The 20914-nt window shown below is 38.7% G+C and overlaps 1 protein-coding gene across 1 annotated transcript; it reads left to right on the top strand.

The window, feature by feature from the left end:
- Window positions 1–104: 104 nt before the first annotated feature.
- SNAP23 (synaptosome associated protein 23) lies at window positions 105–20823 on the top strand. The gene is made up of 8 exons (XM_084288545.1): window positions 105–225; window positions 7076–7182; window positions 7749–7790; window positions 8555–8603; window positions 9374–9491; window positions 12752–12901; window positions 13438–13582; window positions 16212–20823. The coding sequence occupies exons 2-8, from the start codon at window positions 7126–7128 to the stop codon at window positions 16275–16277; spliced, it is 627 nt and encodes a 208-aa protein (XP_084144671.1). The 5' UTR covers window positions 105–225; window positions 7076–7125; the 3' UTR covers window positions 16278–20823.
- Window positions 20824–20914: the final 91 nt, after the last annotated feature.

Genomic DNA, 20914 nt, shown 5'->3' with positions numbered 1-20914 from the left:
GCCGGGAAGCTTTCCCTTATCTCCCGCGGTGCCTGATGGGAAGTGTAGTCGCGGCGGCGGCGCGCTGCCCGGGCGGAAGGGCGACTTCCATTACGCGGCCGATGGGCGGTGCTGCCGCCCGCTTCCGCGGGGCATGGGCTCTTAAAGGGGCGGCGCGGCGGGGTGAGGCTCGGCTCTGCACGGCCCCGCACGGCCCCGCACGGCTCCTCACGGCTCCGCTCGGCGGTAGGTGCGCGGCACCGGCTCTGTCTCCCTCCTGGGCGCGTTCTGGGGCACTGCGGTCGCTTCTTTTGGCCATAACCGCGGGGGGCGGCGTTCCCGGTGCCCGGGCTGTGGGCGCCGCGCTGAGGGAGGCGATGGGGACAGCAGGAAGCGTGCGGGGCCGGCTCCTGCCTCAGCCCCGGCGATGAGGTCGCTTTGTTCGCTGGGTTTGGGGCGTGAGGGGGCAGAGGGCTCCGGCCCGGTGCCGAGACCCTGCACCGCTCCGTATGGGGTGTCGTAACGCGTAGGGTGACTCCTCAGCTTGTTTTAGGAAGTGTCTTTAATAAACAACCCCTCCTAAATTAGCGATAAGAAATTTTCTGAAAGCACAACGGCAGAACAAACCCTCAATAAAAGTTCCACCTACTCCGTAATCTCTCTAGTTCTTAATCCCTACAACAAGGCCTAGAAACCCAATAAATAATGGGTGTCTTTATCTAAAAATAGCCTTTCCTAAATGTATTACCTCACGGGGAAGGGCACAGCTCACCTTCTCGGTGAAGGAGCCGACAGAGCATCCCCGATCACCGGAGGCGGTATCAGAGCCGATGGCTGAAATTACAGCTGGGGAGATCCTGGCTCCCCGTCAGCTGCTGGAGCGGCAGGGTTATGTCATCGCCTGGCTCATACCTTTCTGATGAGGTTATCCTCGAGGAGGTGGAGGCTGCATCTCTCCCATGTTTTAGGTATATCAGCTGGGGGGTATTGAATGTTTCCTCCTTTGCACTCGTATATGTGGAAACAGAAAATCAATAGAAAGCATGTTTTAGTGTGCTTAGTAGGGCATTATATTAAAAGGATAAAGTACAAGAATTCATTTCTAACTTGCCTACAATGAAGAGGTAACCAAATGTGGGTATTCAGAAAGGGGAGGGATAGGATTCTTTCATACCACAACTTGATAAAAAAAATGAGTAATTCGGACATAATATGTATGAAAGCTTTCCGCTTAACTCTGTTATGTATAATACCAGACTGTAAGAAACTTGCACTACATACCAGGCTGAAGAACAACTTGAGGAATTAAGCATGGAGTCTTGCTGGAACACTTCATAGACTTCATAGGACTGAAGTAGTTTTTATTCATGGCTTGGGAATAGCTCCTCTAAAATCATCATCCTCTTGTGCTCAGAAGGGAAACTTAATTTCTCATTTCAGATTAGCGGTGTGGGAGGAAACCTTGTGGTGTTGATTAGAATGGGCTAGGCTCAAATAAAGAGGACCACTAGACAATGAGGAATTTATCTATGATATTTGGTAAAGGCAATGGATGTCTGACGCTTCTAAAATGTGTTTGGTTTGTCGGAGACACAAAATTGTTCCATGTCTGCCAGAGATGCAGGGCCGAATCTTGTGACCATTCAGGATGGGTTTGTGAAAGTACAGGTGATCAAAACAACTTCTGGTCTAATAGAAGTTAAATCCATCTGGTTTAGGAAAAGCTTTCACTTCTGACAATCGCCCCCTTTCAAAATAAAAGTGTTTTGAAGTGTATTAGGTCAGAGGAATGGAATAAATGCATACAGTCTCCAGTTGTAATGATGTTTTTAAAATATTCCTATACTGAATGCTGTTTTAAAACAACTTCTGTTTACAGTAGGTATCTTGATGTCCTTTCTAGATGCAAACAGTGTAATTGTGGCTCAACAAGCACTTCTGTAGGCATTCTGGTGGCTTTCAGTTGGTATAAACTCATAAAGATCTCTAAGTCAGAACGTACTTAAAGATTTTGAGTGCTTTGGATAGCACTACTTGAATATACCATAACTATTATGAAACAAGGAAGTAAACTTTCTGTTTTTTCTTACAGCTAATAAATAGAAGATTTGCTTTGCAGCATGTGCTGGAGAAAAACTTATTCAAGCTGTGTAAATTGCCTGCTATAGCTTTTATTACCTTGGAAGTGTTCACAAATATTTTTCTTGTGATTACTTGTGAATGAAAGTCTGAAAAGAGTGTTCAGAGGACATCACAAGCAAGGTTGCAACTTGCTTTCTTTTATACATGTGCCCTGCTTATACTGGAAACTGAGTGTTGGTATAACTCCAGTTAAATGAAGAAACTACTAAAATGCTTCAGGTGCCTTATGTGTGTGTACCAAGTGAAGATGTGTAAGCCAATCATGCTTTGAATGGATCTGACACCATACTAATACAAGCCCCAAAGCACCTCTCATATCACTCATTCCTCTGCAAGGAATAGCTTAATTGGGGTTTTAAACTGTTCTGTAAAATTGCCTTTGATCTCTTTTCTTCAGCCTTCTCTAACCTAAACGTTTTGTGTAAGAGTGTGAATTCAAGGCTTTTCCCGGGCTTTTGGAGCCACTGACTTGAATGCATAGCAAGTGGGGTGGTAAAAAGTCTGTGTAGACATGCATTCCTTTCCCTTATCTCATTGCTCCTCTTCTTGAAGTGACAGAAGTAATTTAACGCTTGTCCATCCTCAACTAATATCAAAATGTTTTGCTCTGGGTGATAGCAATAAGCTTGTAGAGTATCTTAGCACAATTTGCGTCAACTTGTGAAGAGATAATGTCTTCTCATGCTTGTGGTCAGAGCTGGAAATGTGAAGAACTTCCTCCTGACCCCGGTCTCCAAAGTAAAACATGTAGGAGAAGGCAGATCCTTATTATTTGCAGGCCTTGTGTCTGTTTGCTGCCCTTGTTTCTCGATGAGCCTCTCTTTTTATAGGGCAGTGATAATTAAGCTGAAGGTTGTGTTGTCTTCTAACTTGGTAGAAAAGTTTCATGACGCCCATTAATTCAAAAAAATACGCTTTTGATAGCAGCCTCAGCTCTACACAGTCAGGTTTTCCAGGTGCCAGGTTTTCCTGAGCAGGGGTGGGCTACGAGGGGAGTTGCACTGGAATGCGTTTCACCATAATCCTTGCAGTTTGGTAGCTGAGTAACTACTGCAAGGAGCTGATAACAAAAAGCAAATATGGCTGACTCCACGTCCTTCTCTGAAGATCTGCTTTGTATTTAGGCACACTGCAAATGGATGTGTAGGTCCTTGTGAGGCATGCCTAGCTTGGTGTTTAAAATTTGTTTCTCACTAAACTAAAATAGCAGAATGTTTTTTCTTAAAGCGAAGAAAATGGATGTTGTTGATACTAAAAATAAATGCTTGCATTTAGCAAGTCTTATATTATGATAAAATATATGCCAGGAACTTTTCAGTCACATTGAGTGCTTTCTAGGCAGAAAGACTGGGGCCTGAGTATCCTTTATGTATGTACCTCATGTTCTGTTGGGATAGCTGAACTACTCTGCCAGTAAAAATTGCGTAATCTTTGGTGCTAACTTCTTGAGGGAAATCTTGCAGCATCCCTACCTGCTAGGCACCTGCTATGTTCCAACTATTCCAATTAGGCACGTAGCTACAGAGTGTATTTCTCCATCTTTGGAAACAGGCTTTTTTGGAGATAATTGGTTTCTTCTCAGTTGCTCCCACGTGCTTGTTTGGGTGCTACAAACCACTGTGTGATCAGGAGTCCTAGGGAATATCTCTGTCTGGCACTGCCTTCCTCTGCAGAGCTACTGCTGTCTGCAAGAGCATGGCTGACCAGCTCAAACAGGAGAAGGAAATTACAGCCTGTTTTGGAATCCATCAATTCCGGATATTCAACTTTGAACAGGCATTAAAATATAACCAACTCAAAAAGCATGCTTGCGGAGGCCTATCTTAAGAAGGAAGTGCCTCTTATATATAGCTCTGGCAGTAGCTGAAAAGTGAAGGTAGGTAAGCTTCTTGTGAAGTCCAGAGAAACAGAAGGTGGTGCTGCTGTTTTCAGTGGCATGGGATCTCACGAACTGACCAGAAATGACTGGAACCCTCTTACCTGTGAAAAATGTCAGAACTCCTGTCTCAAAAGAGTCTGAGTGGTTTAGTTTGGATTCCTCCAACAGAGGTCAGTTATACTAGCAAGTTTAATTGAGTATGTGAACTGTCTCTCCAGATTTTGGTGTTTTGTCCCACAAGAGGCAAAACACAACAGGAATCCTAATGTGAGCATCAGAAGAAAAGCGCAGGCATAACTCAGCTTTGAGGCGTCCTAAAAGTGACTGGGTTAAGAAGGTTTTGCTCTGTTATGGGTGTCTGCTGTGTGGAGGGGCTTTTCTCTTCTGTGTCATGCAGCTGGATTTCTTCAGTGTTAGGTCAACTCGCAAACAGCTGCAAGAACAACAACCATTGGTTTGAGGGAAAGCAGGACGGAAATGCTATGGATTTCCACAGAGCTTCTTGCTTTCTGGCAATAGAGTTGTTTAGAGAGCTGTGAGAAAGCGAGAGGAAAGCAAAGATCATCTGTGAGCTGATAAAACTGGTAGCTTCAGCAACAAGTGCTTACATTTTCAAACTGTCTGGTGCCAGATGTAACCTCTGATATTTTCTGGGTTTAATATTACCCCAAACTTATTTGTGCCAAATATGGATTACTAGTTTTTTAGAAAGGTGATGTAGGCAGGGTGAAGTTCGGAGGTATAGTTTGATAGCTACTAGTATGTGAAGCAGCGCTTCAGCTAACTACTGAATCTCTTTAGGTAATTACTTTCGTGTTTCAGCATTGCCTTGTCTTTCATAAGACATAATTCTGCAAACCCAGGGTGAATTTCAGTCCTGAAGTTAATTATTGCCTCAGTAATATGTTACCTTCCAGCTTATACCACCAAGAACTACTAGCTTGAGAATTGGAAGTGTTGACTTGTCTCCTTCTCCTTTCTCAGTCTCACTGCAGTTCTGTTTTTATTGTCTTCATGAACTTGTGGCTTTAGCAACACAGGATGACGTTCTGACAGTACTGAACCAAGTACACAACTCCTTATCTGGCCAGATAAGGTTTACACTCTTCCTTCAGACTTCAGGCACTGTCATGACATGAAGGTAGTAGAACAATGTATTTGCTAATATCTATTCAAAGAGGCAAGAGCCTTATTACCCATTAAAATCTTATTTTATAAACAAATGTTTAACACATGGCTGAGTGTTTAATTTAGTGTCATACCCTGCTTCAGAAGCACAGAAACTGTTACTGCATTGTGTAGTGGTGGCTGTAACAGCCTGGAGCCAGCAGTTGTGCTTATGCTGGGTAGCCTGACCCCACAGCTGCAAAGAGAAGCAGGACAGCAGGGCTGCTGCGAAGGAAGTCTCTAGGTTGCTCTGGGAATACAGCTGCGTGTCCAGCCCTGTTCTGCAATTACAATGGGATTCTTGGGAAGCTGCTGCACTTGCAGGGTGGGGGCATGATATCCCTTTGGCTCTCTAAGACAAGACATGAGTTTCATGGCTCCAAGCTGCAGAAGCATTTGACTGTTGCAGGTTTGGCCAGGCCTTCCCTGCTTCAGGTGCCACACAGTGACAGCAATCAGGATAGTAAGGAAATGCTTGTTCAATGCCAACTATATAACTAAAATTTCATCCTGCTTCTAAGTAAATGTAATGTTAACTCTTCTAATTTAGTACTAACTTAATAAGTTCCTGATTGTATGGTCAGACTGGACTAATGCGAACTGAACTATTAGAGGCCTTATGAAAGCTTTTTTTCATGATTGAAAAAGAAGTGTTGACATCTACTTAAAGACCTCAGAGTCTTAGACTGAAGAGGTATGTCAGATGCTAAAGACAGATCTGCTGATACATTCCAAAGCCTGAAGTACTTCAGTTAAATGGGATTGAATCAGATGTATGTACTTCCTATAAGGAGCTGTTCCCTAGCTGACAGCTGGGTGCATCTGGATGAAGTTGTCCTTCTAGGAGCAGTTACTAATGCTATGCCTATGGTTTTCGTAAGGAAAAACGGAACATGGTTTTGCCATACAAGCAGGACATTTTGGAGTGGGTATCTGGATAACCTGAATTTAATTAGAAGCTGCTGATGTGGAACAGCAAAGATCAAAAAAAACAACTCTTAAAGAATTTCCTTAACTTCAGGTTATTAAAATCTTATGTAGGTTGTGACTTCTGTTCTTCCTATTGCTGGGAGTACTGGCTTTATTAGCATTCCTCCAACAAAAATGCACAGTCTTGGTTTTGAAAAACACTTCTCTGATAACAATACACAATCTATCAACTGACTTGCTTTTTCCTGCTGTCTCCTCAGGCAAAAATATATCTCCTGTTTACTCTAAAAGTTAAATCCTAGTGTATTAGGACTTGAATTATATCAAAAGAAAAATCTTGGTCTCATCATATTACAAGGAAAGTGAACTCAAACATTTGCAAGAGTTGTGGAGATGCCATTTATAACTTCCTGCTGCTGGAGGGATTCACCATATCATAACAAGAACTACTTCTAAAGTGTTCCTGGAATCCCTTTAGGTGGTGCTTGGTCTGTGTTAGTGCTTTCTCTTCTGACTGTGTTGTCAAAATCCTTCACATAGAAGGTGAAGAGCACTTAAGGTTCATGCTAGGAATTTACATGCTTCAGAAAACTACTTCTTTCCAGATTATTGGGTAAACAAATGCTTTTCCAACATGGAAAGGCTTTTTATTTTAAGACATGTCCGTGTCCTGATTTTTGTCTTAAGCTAACAATAGATAGTTTTCCAAAAATATTTATGAAGTCAGGCCTTGGGAAGGAAACAATTTCATGTACTGATTGTTCCTGCATTTCTCATAACTCTTCGGTTATATCATATCAGCTGAGCAAATCCTTCAGGGCCTTCTGAACACGTGTTACGCAAAATGCGATGTGTATGTCTTAGTTCTTGGAATTGTCTTGTTTCAGTGCAAATAAAAAAATACTGATAAAGGGCTGTTTTGACTTAACCAATAGAATTATTTAAAGTCTTCATACTGTCTGTTATCTCTTATTCCAGGGAGAAGATCCTCTTTCAACTCAATTACTTGCAAGTGATAGTTCCTCATCATGGCTGAGCTATCGGCTGAAGAAATTCATCTGCGGGCCAACCAGGTCACCGATGAGGTAAATATTTTAGGAAGCTGTCTGGGTTTAGAATAGTTATCTGCCGAGATTACAGTATCTTTTAAAATAATCTAGGGTGATGATTTTGCAAGAGTATAGCCAAATGTTCCAAACCTCTTTACTTAGTAAATACTAGCACCAAGACTAAATTCATTCTTAGTTTCAGGAATAAACTGTTCAGTTGTAAAGCCACCTGTTTGGTGAGTATTCCCCCCTCCCGCCCCCAATCCTGATTACTGAGACAAGGTAAATTAGGTTCTTATGCTTGATTCTTAGTCATGTTGATACTTCATGCATCTAATTCTTTTCTAATGAAATTTAGTTAAATAAAAATATTTTCTTTGACTTTTGTATGCGATAGCAAATTACTATTAAGTACTAGAAAAAACAAAGTTTCCACAGTGGCTAATTAACCTCTAGGTTGGTGATAGTTGCAACACAGATGTATTACATATCAGCAGACTGATGAACTTGTGTAAAATAGTTGCCTTATTACAATGAACTAGTAAAGAACACTTTCAGAGACTGATATATGCTATTAACACTCAAAACTCTTCTCTTCCTAGTCTTTGGAAAGCACAAGGAGGATTCTTGGCTTGGCCATTGAGGTAAGGAAGCTTTTTTCCTCTAGGGTTGCATACATTTGAAGTATGAAAAGCAGCATTTTAACTATCACAAAGTGATCTTCATCACTTTTTGTCTTTCTCAAACTTTTTTTTTTAAAGAAATATGTCATGGAGTTAGAATGATTTAAACCTAATGTTTTCACATTATGTAAAGTAAGGTCACAGAAGGATCAATATCATTTTTGGCTACTTAGCAAAATGGCCTAATCTCCAAACACATCAATGCAATCAATTTCATACAACTCTGTGTCAGTCAGTCATGGCGTTGGCAATTTCGTCACTTGGTTCTCATAGCACTTCACATTTTTCTTCTAGCTCACATTGTCTATGAATAGCGTGAAAACGTCCTGCTTTGAGGAGGAGGGTACAGCTTAGTAGGGTATGGTAGGGTAGTAGAGGGCAGGGCTGTGTCTGCTTCTATACAAAAGTAGTTCTGCATGTACCTTCTTACCATCTGTTCATCATTTGTAATATTAAAAATAGTGAAGTATGATAGTTCTTTGTTCAATCTAAGTATTAAGATGCATTTTATTTTTCTGTTATCTAAAAGAAACTGAGATAGTATATTAGGTAATGCTGTTACCAGGGTAATGTAAGATCCAATTTGAAGCTTAGTGTAATTTATTAGAGAAGTAATTCCTAGTATAGTATTTTATTATGAACCTGAATTATCAAATTTACTCCAGAGACCTGATTTTGCACTGGTATATTGAAGTCTGTTTATATACACAAACTTCTTTCTACAGTCTCACGATGTTGGCATCAAGACGATTACAATGCTGGATGAACAAGGAGGTGAGTTCTTCCTTCTTCCCAAACACTAATGATCTATCCTAGCTTTGTAAGAAAATAAATCATCATTCAAGAATTGTGGAAACTAAAGGCTTCTTAAAAACATGTTTCTGAAGGTAGGTGAGAAGCGATAGGATATGAGGAAAATGTTGTGCCAGGAGAGGTTTTGATTGGATATTAGGAAGAATTTTTTCATGAAGAGGGTGTTCAAGGATTGAAACCTGCTGTCCAGGGATGTGGTGGAGTCCCAAGCTCTGGAGGAATTTAAGATGTGTGGAGATAGCATTAAGGGACATGTTTTAGTGATGGGACTTGGTAAGTCAGGTTGATGGTTGAGCTTGATGATCATTAAGGTCTTTTCCAATCTACATGATTGTGATTCTGAAAATGAGATCTATTAACTGGCTATTCCCATACATTTGTAGCATTTACAAGAAAATTTAAAGTAGTTGAGAAACTATTAGTTAGAATGTGATGTGGACTGTACTACTGAAGCCATTTCTTTCCACAGTAGCAGGACTGCTGCATTTATTCTAAAAGCAACAGCGGAAGGGCTGTTCTGAGCACAGGGAGAAAAGGTTTTAATATAGTAGACAAAACTTAATTACTTAATCTCTTTCTACAAAAGAAATTCCAGAAGGCAGGAAAGCAAAGAAGACATTTGTCTTTATATCAAGATGGAACTGAATCTTGTAAGTTCCTGCTGGAAAGGAGTGTAAGTTCACCCCCACCTCCAAATGTGTGTTTATTTGGGTTACTTGTTCTTCTTCTAGAACAGCTAAATCGCATAGAAGAAGGCATGGACCAAATAAATAAGGACATGAGAGAAGCTGAGAAGACACTGACAGAACTCAACAAATGTTGTGGGCTCTGTGTCTGTCCTTGTAACAGGTTGGTTAAATTGTTACACAGATCTAAAGTTCTTGGATATTCCCAATAGCTGTTGTGTTGGTCTCTTATAAAAGCTAAAATGATGCATCTCTGGGAGCTTCGTTTTGGTTTGTGGAGGTGCACACTTTTAAAATCATATGAGACTAGCTAAAGCTTACTTATATCTGACCTTATATTGTGCACCTTTCACTGTAAATGGAGCTACTGTGCAACATCTTGCACATTTGAACCCTAATCTCCATAAAGCTAAGTGATTTTATGATTCTGAAGTGTCTATTCAGTATCAACATACATACAAATGAGACCAAACTGGACTACAAATAGCTGTATGTAAATGCCTGTGTCCCTTAGAAATGTGATTTTCCCCCCCATCATTTATTCTCAAAAGTACTTCTCTGCAAGTTACATAAAGGCTGGTAGTGGTGGACAATTCGAGGTTATAATTCAATATCATGCAAAAATATTTGTTTTGGAGGAGGGTAGTGTTGGTTCTCCAAGCATTTAAAAGTTCATGCTCTAAGGATGAAGAGAGTAGGAGAACAGATGTTGGTGTTAAAGCTTTAATATTTCACTAGTGACTACACGAACTATTGCATGCATGTTTTGTGGTAATTAATATTATCTGTCTGTGTGTTTGCTTTTAGCTCTTTAGCATGAGGGGAAAAAAGACACAACTTAATCAACTGAGAGTAGAAACTTGAGTAAAAATCACTTGCAGTAGCTGAACCTGCTTTTCCAACAAAATACTAGGGGAGTGTTTGGGATAGGTAAGAATGTGGCTTCTAAGACTGAAAATCTTACCTTTTGTATCTTGAAAAAAGCAGGTAGTTCTGTCCTGACCTCGAGATAGGTGTGCATACTGTTCTATAGTAGTTTTATCAAACTGATGGACTTCGAGCACTTTAACACACACAGTCCAGTCACATTGTTTCCTGTAAGTCACATCATTTCCTGTAGTTGGCTGTTGAATTCCACTGAATTTAATTATGCAGCTTATTGCCACTGAGCAAACTCAGGATCTGTAAACTCTTGAGGCACTCCAAATATATGAATAAAAACACAAACGAGTATTGTACCAAAACGGGAAGTAATATGCAGGAAAACTTTCTAGATAAGGAGTAGGCAATGAGGAAGAAAATGAATGCTGTTCGTATACTTTCTGGTATGTGAAATTTTCTGTTGATGTCAGAGTTTTTTGCCAACTGGCTATCTCCAAAGTTTGTCCTTTTTTTTAAAAAAAAAAAAAAAAAGTAAATTGGAATGTTTAATGGATGAAATACTGCCTTTTCTCACTTCCACTATTTTATTCATGAAAGCTTTGCAAAACCACAAAATACCAGCAGTACTCTAATATAATCTGTGCACTAATACCAATTTACCTGTTTGCTGGTCTTTACTATTATTTCTTCTCCATTCTCTCCTAACACTGATGCTTGCTTTCTTAAAATGAAGACTAGGATAAGAAGCTGTATTCGCTTAACTGGTGAAAGCGGATTTTAGGACAAGGTCAGTCTTACTAGTGCAGCATGTATGTTTAACCAGCTGTCTAAGGTGATGCTTCTCCTGGATGTGTGCTTGCATGTGCATGATATCTGCACGCGTGTCTCCTTGTGATCGTGATGTGTTGTAATAATAAATGTCAACTATTATAGATTGCATTGGCTGTGGGAAGCTTGACCAACTGCTTGAACCCTTGTTGTTTTGATAGGCTATATAGATTGCCTTACTCTTACAGAAACAAAACACAAGAAATATGAATGCATAGTAGCTTAAACAACTCTTAAATGATCAGGTGATGAGATTTGTTCTTAGGAGTCATGTTTACTTTAAGTAACAACTTCTGTTACTACTGGTCTAAATCAGATGTGAAAGTTTACAGGCTGCTTCTTCAATAAATTCCTCACTGTTGCCTCTGTCACAGAATACTTTGCTAATTCAAAAGCCAAGTGTTCAGATATCTCCATCTGCTGCAACTTTAGCGTGAATGAGACAAAAATGTAATGCTCAATCTTGTTGCAGAAAACCTAAGGAGATCTTTAAGGCTGTATAGGCACAGGCTGCTAGAATTGAGTAGTTCAGGTTTCTTCAGGATTCTCCTGGGTGCAACATTTCCATTTTGAACTGAAAGATGACTCCTTTTCTTCCTCTTGAAGTATTAACAATAGGTTGTATTTCACAGGTCAGCTCCTATGAGAAGTATCTTCCTATTTTGTTAAGATAAATGTCAAAGGAATGAGAAGAGGATATTTCTTTATTATAGCTAATTTCACACCTCTTCAAATATGAAACATCTGGGCTACTGATGTTGAAGGCACTAAAAATATTGAAATTTATTACCTGTAATTGTAAAGTTAGATGTACTGGAGACACTATATATATATATATATATATATATATATATATATATATATATATATATATATATTGCCTTTCACATGCTTCTACTGAAGCAGAAAAGTAGCAGTGGGGTCTTGATTATCCAAACTTGAAAGTGACAACAAACAGAATATTTTTCTCAAAATATGTTCTGTAGAGGTCACAAGAAATTGATGTAGGTAACTTCTTTGTTAATTCCCTTTCTCTCTTGCTTTTGTAGATATGTTTTTGTAGATATGTGATGCTTAAGATTGCTTCATGTTAGTGTTCTGTGGGCTTGCTTGTTTTTCTCCTGTATTGTTTGGTAAAAGTGTAATGGTAAATTACGGAGTGAAGGAGCCATTACTGTTTAAGCAAGACTGCTATTTTATGTTTCTCAAGTTCATTTTGGTTAACGTTAAAAAGAAGGGCTTGGCTATGGAAACTGTTGAACAAAACAGAGATAAATGGTGACCTTGCAGAGTGTAGCTTCTTGTATTAGTGGGAATTTTTTTCATTCATCTGCTTTTTTTTCCTGAAAAGTACCTAAGCATCACATTAGATTAACTCTTGTTCTAAATGCAACTTTATGACAATGTAAGCTTTCCTGATACTGTTGTAAGCTTCCTCTCTTCTGTTTAAGTACCCTACTTCAAGGGAAATACTGTGCTTGTGCTAACACTTGCAACAAGATTAGCCAACTGTCCCTAGAGTAACTTGGTTATATTTGTACTATCCTGATATAAGAATGTGTAGTATCTAGACAAGGCTTTTTATAGCAAAATCTAATATCTTTGGGGCACAAGACAAATGTTTCTGACAATCCTAGATTAATTCAGGACTTCAATCAGGATGCCATTTTTTTTCTGATGGAGCAGTTCAAATATCTGTTCTTAATGGAGTAGGACGAAGAACTTTGAGTCTAGCAAAGCATACCGAGCAACGTGGGGAGATGGAATGGAGAACTCAGATCATGTGATATCCATGCAACCAAGAAGTATAAATCAGCAGCAACCTCAGACTTCTGGTGGACCAAGTGGTGGATATATTACACGGTTTGTTTCTTCATATATATCTGTCCAAAATGCAGGAATTGTAAGCTAGCAGTTGTCAGCTTCTTTCAGATATATTTCAAGTGAAGATGCTAAATAGCAAGCTTTTACTGTTACTTGGGGGAGCTATTAGTCTTTGCCATCTCCTCTCCAAGTAGTACTCTTTCAATAGTGTAGTGTTTCATCCTGTACTTCCTTGCTCTATAGTGAGAACTGTGGAGTTCTAGTGCTTAGTGTCTAGTAAGACTGTTAAAAATGTCAAGTACTCTTACTCATACATTTGAGGTAATGTCTTAAACTTTCTTTAGTAGCTGCTATTTCAAATTCTAAGGCTATTTTTAAGTAGGTGGTAGCTTAGAACCTTCTTTTTAGTGGGTTGTCTGCTTGAAATATATTTGTTTTAAATGAGAGAATACTGTGGCTTTACTACATATCCTGTCAGGTGACTTCACAACAAAAAATCTAACAGAGTAGAGTAATTTTAGGGTAAGGAAAAGCAAGTTTTTGATTCATGGAAACACTTCTCATTACTGGGACAGGATAACAAATGATGCCAGAGAAGATGAAATGGATGAAAATCTTACTCAAGTAGGAAACATTCTTGGGAATTTGAAAAGTATCGCTTTGGATATGGGCAATGAGATCGATGCCCAAAACAAACAAATAGACCGGATAAATGTAAAGGTAAGTGTCAACGGTGTTTTCTGCCTTCAACTTGAGGATTGTTACTAATAAGTGATAAGGCTTGCTGTCTTTGACCTGTAATTGCCATAAAATATGCAATTAAGATGATAGCATCCTCTAGTTGTCATGACTTGAATGAGAGAGAGAATTGGTGTTTGGGTATGTAGCTGAAAACTCAAATGCATTAGAGTGTCAGGTCTTAAATACAGCTCTTAAATACAGGTCACAGCTAATTCTGAAGGAAACTAAATTATATTGGATCAGTAGCATAAACTTTTTTTGTAAGTATAACCGAGATGTTTGTTTTCAGGGTATCTTCTTGTGTGTAGTAGGGAAGAGTTGTTTCTTGTTTTGTTTTGTTTTGTTTTTTTTTTTTTTAAACAACAGCAAAACTCTTGAAGTTCTTTTAAAAAATAAATACTATAAACCAAACTACTGACATGAGTATTTCTTTGCCCTAACTCAAAATCTCTGCAGGCCTGGCCATGAGAAATTATAGCTTTTGCGGTGCACAGGGACATGGTCTGCTTTCATTTGCACATGAAGTTAGCTAGTCCCAGCCAGAAAAAAACTCATTCTGTGCCACCACTCCTCACTGTTTTTGTTATTTCTTCAAGATTAACTTCCTCAAATAGATTAATCATGCAAATCTGATTTGGGGGGTTTCTTCCAGTGGGCAACTTATGAGGAAGTTAGTAATATTTCAGAAATTCCTATATTTTGAAATGAACAGAAGCTCTTTTACAGTTGTCTTGGTTAAGAAGGGAAACAAAAGCTTTAATGAATGGTGTGTGTTATGGATTTTAAAAAAGCAGAAGTAGACACGTTGCTGTAAACTAATAAAATGAAGACAAGTCAGATACCACTGAGAAGCCTAGTCAGAAAAGCCTAGTAGGATTAACAGCTCTCAAATATTCAGAACAAGACTGGTTAGTGTGATGTAGATGCTGCTTGTGCGTATGTTAGCATCTCAATTTTGACTAGTAATTAGTAGTAGTACTTGTTGTATTAATGTCAATCAACATGATCTTATTGGATGTGTCTGAATTGTCTTTCACTGTTCTCTGAAACTGCACATCTGAGGTAACTTAAGTGAAACAACTCAAACATTTTAAAAGACTAGAACTGAAGTTCATCAGAATTTAAAATGTGGTGTGAAACCTTTAGCACTTAAAGTGGTCTGAATATTGTCAGTCAAACCAACTGCAAATAGAAATTATTATTTTTAGCATTAGTGTTCCTCTTCTGGTAGTTTCAAGCACCTGTTTTGTCTTGATGCTCTTACATTTTAGTGGTTTGAATAAATCTTGCTTGTTAAATCTTACTAACTCTTGGAATGTAATCTAAAATTAGAATTGCTTTACAAAAGAGGAATAAAAATGCCAAATGCAGCTCCTGGCTTTGAGACTAGTGATCTGACTATGGTCTCAGCATACTTTCTTTCTTTTCTGCTAATAACCATTTTTAAATGTAGTGAACAGTGTGGAAACTGAATTAACATGTTGAGGGTAAATCTCCAAAGGACCATATCATATAAAGAAACAAGGAGCAGTACTAAGCTTAATTCCAGGAGAGTTTATAGGGATTTTCTTAAAAAAAAAAAAAAAAAAAAAGTCCAATCCACAGGGAAAGTATAGACTTGATTGGGTGACTCCCAGCCTGCAGTGTTATGATACAATCATAGTCTGAATATATCCACAGTAAACACATTACTGCCTTTTCCTTGGAAGAGTATCTGCTAGCTAAATCCATGTATTTACAAAATGTGTGTGGCTGTTTTTGACAAATTTCTGTAATAAGTTTCTGCCACTCCCCAGCCATCAACGTGAAGGGCAGGAAGGAAAAAATATGATGGAAGGGCTTGAATGGCCGATGTTGCCATACTAGTTAATTTCAGTATGAGTTTGTGAAATGGCTAATCCTTACCATAGGTAGAGCTTCTGAGGAGTTCCATGCCTTGTGGTGAGAGGAAAGGCTAGCTTTGTGCTTATTATCCCTACTGCTCATTCCCTGCAGCATACTGGGTAGGGTATTTCAAAGCCCATTATCATACCATTCAGTAAAACTATATCTTGATACTTGTTCATCCTACATAGTGGCTGACTTTTTCTGATGCTCTGGTAGCAGTAAAACAATTATAAAATAAAGGGCTTTACTTATAGACACCATGCTGTTATGATACCATGACACTGTATGGATGTGTAGGTGGAAACCAGGGAATTTCCACTTAGCAAAACAATTCTAACATTATGCCTAGAGGTCACTTTCAGTTTTCATTTATTACTCTTAGTCCATAATATTGAAGCCTCTCTGTAGGGGTTCTCATGATGTCCAAGCACTTGGAGAGAGGTGATCCTTAACTCTTCCTTCTGTAAATTCTCCCTGACCTGCTGGAGTAGGCTACTCTGTTTTGAGGGTTAGCTAAAGACTGATTTTTTTTTCCTAATTTTGTTTATGATAAAATTGACAGTCTAAGATGATTTTAAATAAAAGGAATTTACTTCTATCTTACAAAAATTGCTTGTTTTGTCTACATAATACTTTGCAATTCAAACATATCCTGTCAGTTTTAGTTTTTAGTGTGTTTTGCGTGCAGTTTGCAAATGACCTATGAATTTGTCTTTTTCAGGCAGATACAAACAGGGATCGCATCGAGCAAGCCAACATCAGAGCAAAGAAACTCATTGAAAATTAAAACCGTCTGTCATTGTTCAGTGACATTGTCTTTCCAGCTGCGAGCCACCGTATTCTTGGATCTGTGAAACTTCCTCTATTCTGAAATGAGAGGGGCTGGGAAAAACGAAGCAGTACCCTTTCTATAGGGATTCCTTTTTTTTTTTTTTTTGTACTGCTTCATGTAAACATGGTCTTGACTCCAAGAAAGCAGTCAACATAAGTTCCTCCTACTCATTTACCTTCACTTTCTTAAACTGCTCAGGGCTAAAAATGTCATGGCTTTGAGAACTTTTTCATTTTTTATTCCCCCCCAGTCCCTTTTCTTGCATCCAAAATAGTTCTTTATTGAAGTTGAATAAGCAGGGTAACATGAATTCACAGTTCTGGAAAGTTGAGGAGGGCACTTTGCACTGTTTGAAATACCTCATAAGTTGAGTGTCTTCACTAAAACAGGGACTTGGTGAGTATTGTCTGCCTTGTATCTCTAAGCAGGTTAACTATGGCTTTACGGTTCAGACCACGTGACTGGTTTGGGGTTGAGCATGTGGACTACAACATTCAAGAGGCCCACTGGTTACTACTTCTGGGTTGAGGGCTTTAAAAACACTTCCTAAACATAAAAACTTTAATGTAAAGCTAACTGGAGGGGTGTATAGTTTTCAATTTCTTTACTGTAAATTGACATTTGGAGGCTGCATTTTTCTAGTATTATCATGTGTTTATATAGCTGATCTTACACTCTCTGTGCATGCAAGTAGAATACAATAAAAATCTCCCTGAAGCATTTCTTTGATGGAAAACTGTGTCCATCATCTAAAAGTTAGGTTTTAAGTGTTTGAATGAGGCATCTGAACTGGAAGGAACTAAACTGAGTAGAAAAGCATGCAGCTTTCTCACATCCCATATTGGATTCTATTTTGGCCAGTTCTCACTGGAGTTCAGTTGGTCTTTCTCCAGTGCAAAAGTGACTGAGATTGTGCAGAGTTTGTTCTCAAAAGTGACTTTAGGGGAGCTTCTTAAAGCTACTGAAAACAAAGATTATTGAACTTCTTTGTCGTAAGTCTGGAGGAAGCTTGGAGTATGTAAGAACTGTTTGTTAGCTGTAAATAAACTAGTTGTAAATTAATTCCTGACTAGTTTATTATTACAGACTTTGGATCTGGCAGTTGGAAATATTCCAAGTTGATTACAACTAAAATGTTCCTCATCTGTTGCAGAATAGAAGACCAGGTGAGGTAAAGCTTTCCTCTAATGAAGAGGAAAAACACTTCTGTTTTACTATGATAAAACCAGTCTTACTCCCAGGGTTTTCTTTGTTTTTTGACAGTCCACAGGTATCTATGTAGCTATTAATAAGAAGTCCTAGGGCTGAAGAAATGACACTAATCTGCTGAAATGTAAGATGAACAATGTTAAATGTTTTTGTTTTCAAAAGTACAATCAGTGTTACAAGTATATTGTCAGTTTGCTCCCAGCACAACTTCTTGTGGAAGAAAAAAAACTGACCAAAGGATGAAGATGCTGCATATAGTAAATAGGCCAGTAGTAGACTGTCTTATGTAGGGCAGAGTGTTTTTTTTACAGGGACTGGATTTTAGTACCATGCCTTGGCTTCTGTCTGGCATCCAGTAATTATTGGAAAGCTAATGAATTCTGAAAGTTTATCTACCCCTATTGGTAACGAAGGCTACATGCTTAAAAACATGAGTAGCAAAGAAGTACTTGTAAGAACATTGCATAGTAAAATTCTAACAGCCTCTTGCTTCGGAAAGCATAGGGAATTGGAATGTTTTTTCTTCCTTCTTATAGACTTTGGGTTAATTGAAGGAATACTTGCTGCTGATTATGAAAGCAAAGCATGCATTATTTAGCTGTGATTGTCTCCTGGAACAGAATACTAAAGCAGTTCTGCTTTCTGCTTAGAACAGTGCAAATCTGCGCTGTAGCATCTTTAGCTACCTTGGAATGTTGTTCTTCCTTGCTATTGCAAGTCCATGTTGACTTCCCTGTGCTCCAGCCACAAACGCTCATATTGACTGAGAGAATGCTGTGATGGGTATGCAGAATATTCATGTTACAATGCACATCACACAAGGAAATAACTGCCAAGACTCTAAACTTAAGGATTAGCTAAATATAATCATTTTGCAGCAAGAGCCAAACCTGTAAGGGAGCTGGTGCCTTCATGTTAATGAACAAAACAGTCTGCTTCTTGGATCATTTTATTGTCATCTGTAGAGTAGATGCTTGCTTCCCATGTCTGTGGAATGTAATCAACACTTGTGCATCTTTATATTTCTGGATTCTATTAAGAATGAAGGTTTACACTTTCTGCTTTTGATTGTTAAACTATATTGTGCACAACAAAATACATACTTCTATAACTAAATGTGATTTAGAACTATTTTGTCTTAAAGTGTTTTTGTTTAATTTCCTGTCCTTGAAAAACTTGGCAGAACTAGTTGCTACTATGCAACCAGGAAGTTTCCCTTCTATTTTTATTTCACAGAACTCCTGATGTTTACACAGGAAGGGATGTGGCTGGGAAGAGAGGAATATTCTGATCTTTCCTTTTCTTAAACACTCTAAGTTTTCATCCCTGCATAATCAACATCACCTGACTTCAAACTATCAAATGGGTCCATCTCTTTGAAAGACTGGTAAGGCATGGAACTACATTTGAGGATATTAAAGGAAATAGGCAAAACGAAGCTTTCCTGTTGAATATTGGTAATACTTGCTGGGCATCTATCTAGTCACATGACATCTGGTGATTTAATCTTCTACCAATGCAATTTCACTTACAGAGCAATTTAGGATTGTATTTTCTCTGTACTGGAGCACTAGATTCACAGAATGCTCTTAAGGGCTGGGGGGGGATACAGACTTGCACCAGTTTTTAGTTGAGAGAAAGAACAGTGGTATCTGGGAGTGGCTTGGAAGAAGCGCTCTGCATACAATGGTGGAGCTGCCCTAGTATACTTCCAAAATTTAGGGAAAAAATGTTTAAGACCACCTGAGCATGTAATTACTGAGCAAGTACTGTATGTCCCATGGGCATGCTTAGACCGTGATAGCTTATGGGGAACCATGAAATTCAAGCTAGCATACTAGATGAAAGATGAGTTTAAACCTGTTAACAGAGGGCTACATCTAACATCTACATACACTATGAGCTGCAGCACATGTTGCTTGTGCAGTAACTTGCAAAACTTCTTCCTCTGAAGGTTCTATTGTGAAACAATTTGTGGCTAACACAATGCAGTGACTTGCAGATGCTAATTCACCTTTGCTGCACTTGAAACAGCAGTGCACTATCTGAATGTTAATTGAATAAATATATGAAGTGTATCTGAATACCATGAAAAAAATGGAGAGCAAGTGAAATCGATCTGAAATAACCCATTTAGCAATCCATGCGTATATTTTATGTTTTTCTACCTCAGTAATTCCCAAGCTAAAATGCAAGCATAGTTATGCATGAAAAGAAAATTAGCAGTTTGTCACTTCTCCCATCTCCCCACACCCACTGTAATGCACAATTACTAATAGGTTAAGTGTAGTGCTGAAGTGTACAGAATGTTATGTTAAATGACTTGCACATATTTATTGCTGTGACCTAAAATGTGAGGGTGTCAACTAGGTTTTTTTTCCTTGGGACAAATACCCTTCTGTTCCTGATAGAAAGTTGGATAATCCAGGACTAATGCACCAGCAATCAGTATTTACCATGGTGTTTTCTCCCCTTTGCTTTACGAAACTTTTGGTAGCTGTTGTAACTGCAAGGTAGCAAAGGAGCCTAACATTGTAACTGAAAGGTTTCCATATGCACTGATGATTATGTAAACAACAGAAATGTTGACTTAGTATCTAATTCCAATATTTCTAAAAACATTAAGCTTTGTTTTCTATAGCAATGCTGACTGCATCTTTTTCTTCCAATTGTACTGTTGCTGATATTCCCATATTTAACTACACCATCTATTCTTATATATCTTTTGACTAGTCAAAGGAATCTTGCTAAATAAATGTAAAACTTCAGAGAAGCAGGATGTCTGGGCATAGATTTTTCCAGCAAAAAGCCCACAGCATAATATTGCAAAGTGGATGGCCTACTCTTTCATGCCTGTCTGACCTGGGGAGTTGCTTCTTTCTTATACAATGGGAAACCTGCCAAATGAGGGGCTTTGCCCTATGGATGCCTTAAGCATTGCAAATCTGTAGGATGAAAACTAGTATTTCAAATGGGATTTTAGCTATCAAGTAGAAGGAGCTGAACTTGAAATGAGACTGGGGCTTTTACCTATTCATTGCCAGATTTGTACATGTTGTAACCTCTGAAGTATGTTTGTATGGAGCTGAACAGATTTCTGCCTTGCGACTATAAGGCCCTGCAGTTATGCTGACATACATGGAGTGTTCTTGACACATTCCCCTAGTGCTGTCTTGTAAAACAAAGTAGCCTAGTAAACATCACACTGCTGTCAGCTACTTCTGACTGGAATCTACTTTTTTTTTTTTTTTTCTATAGAATAGCACCTGGAATAGGAGTTTCTTAAGTAGAACTGGTTCCATCCTGTTGTCAACCTGTTTATAACAACAGTACTTGATACATGTATATCTGCCAGCCTGGGAACCCAGAGCATTTTTGAAGTG

The sequence above is a fragment of the Netta rufina genome, assembly GCF_964035555.1.
Source record: "Netta rufina genome assembly, chromosome: 5".
NCBI classification, from domain to species: Eukaryota; Metazoa; Chordata; class Aves; order Anseriformes; family Anatidae; genus Netta; species Netta rufina.
Note: the sequence above shows the minus strand (reverse complement) of the source record. Positions and strands in the feature narration are given on the sequence as shown.

Coding starts and splice junctions, on each gene's coding strand:
- SNAP23 (XM_084288545.1), top strand. CDS start 7,126: ATGGCTGAGCTATCGGCTGAAGAAATTCATCTGCGGGCCAACCAGGTC. Junction 7,791..8,554: donor TTCTTGGCTTGGCCATTGAG/GTAAGGAAGCTT, acceptor TTCTTTCTACAG/TCTCACGATGTTGGCATCAA. Junction 8,604..9,373: donor AATGCTGGATGAACAAGGAG/GTGAGTTCTTCC, acceptor TTCTTCTTCTAG/AACAGCTAAATCGCATAGAA.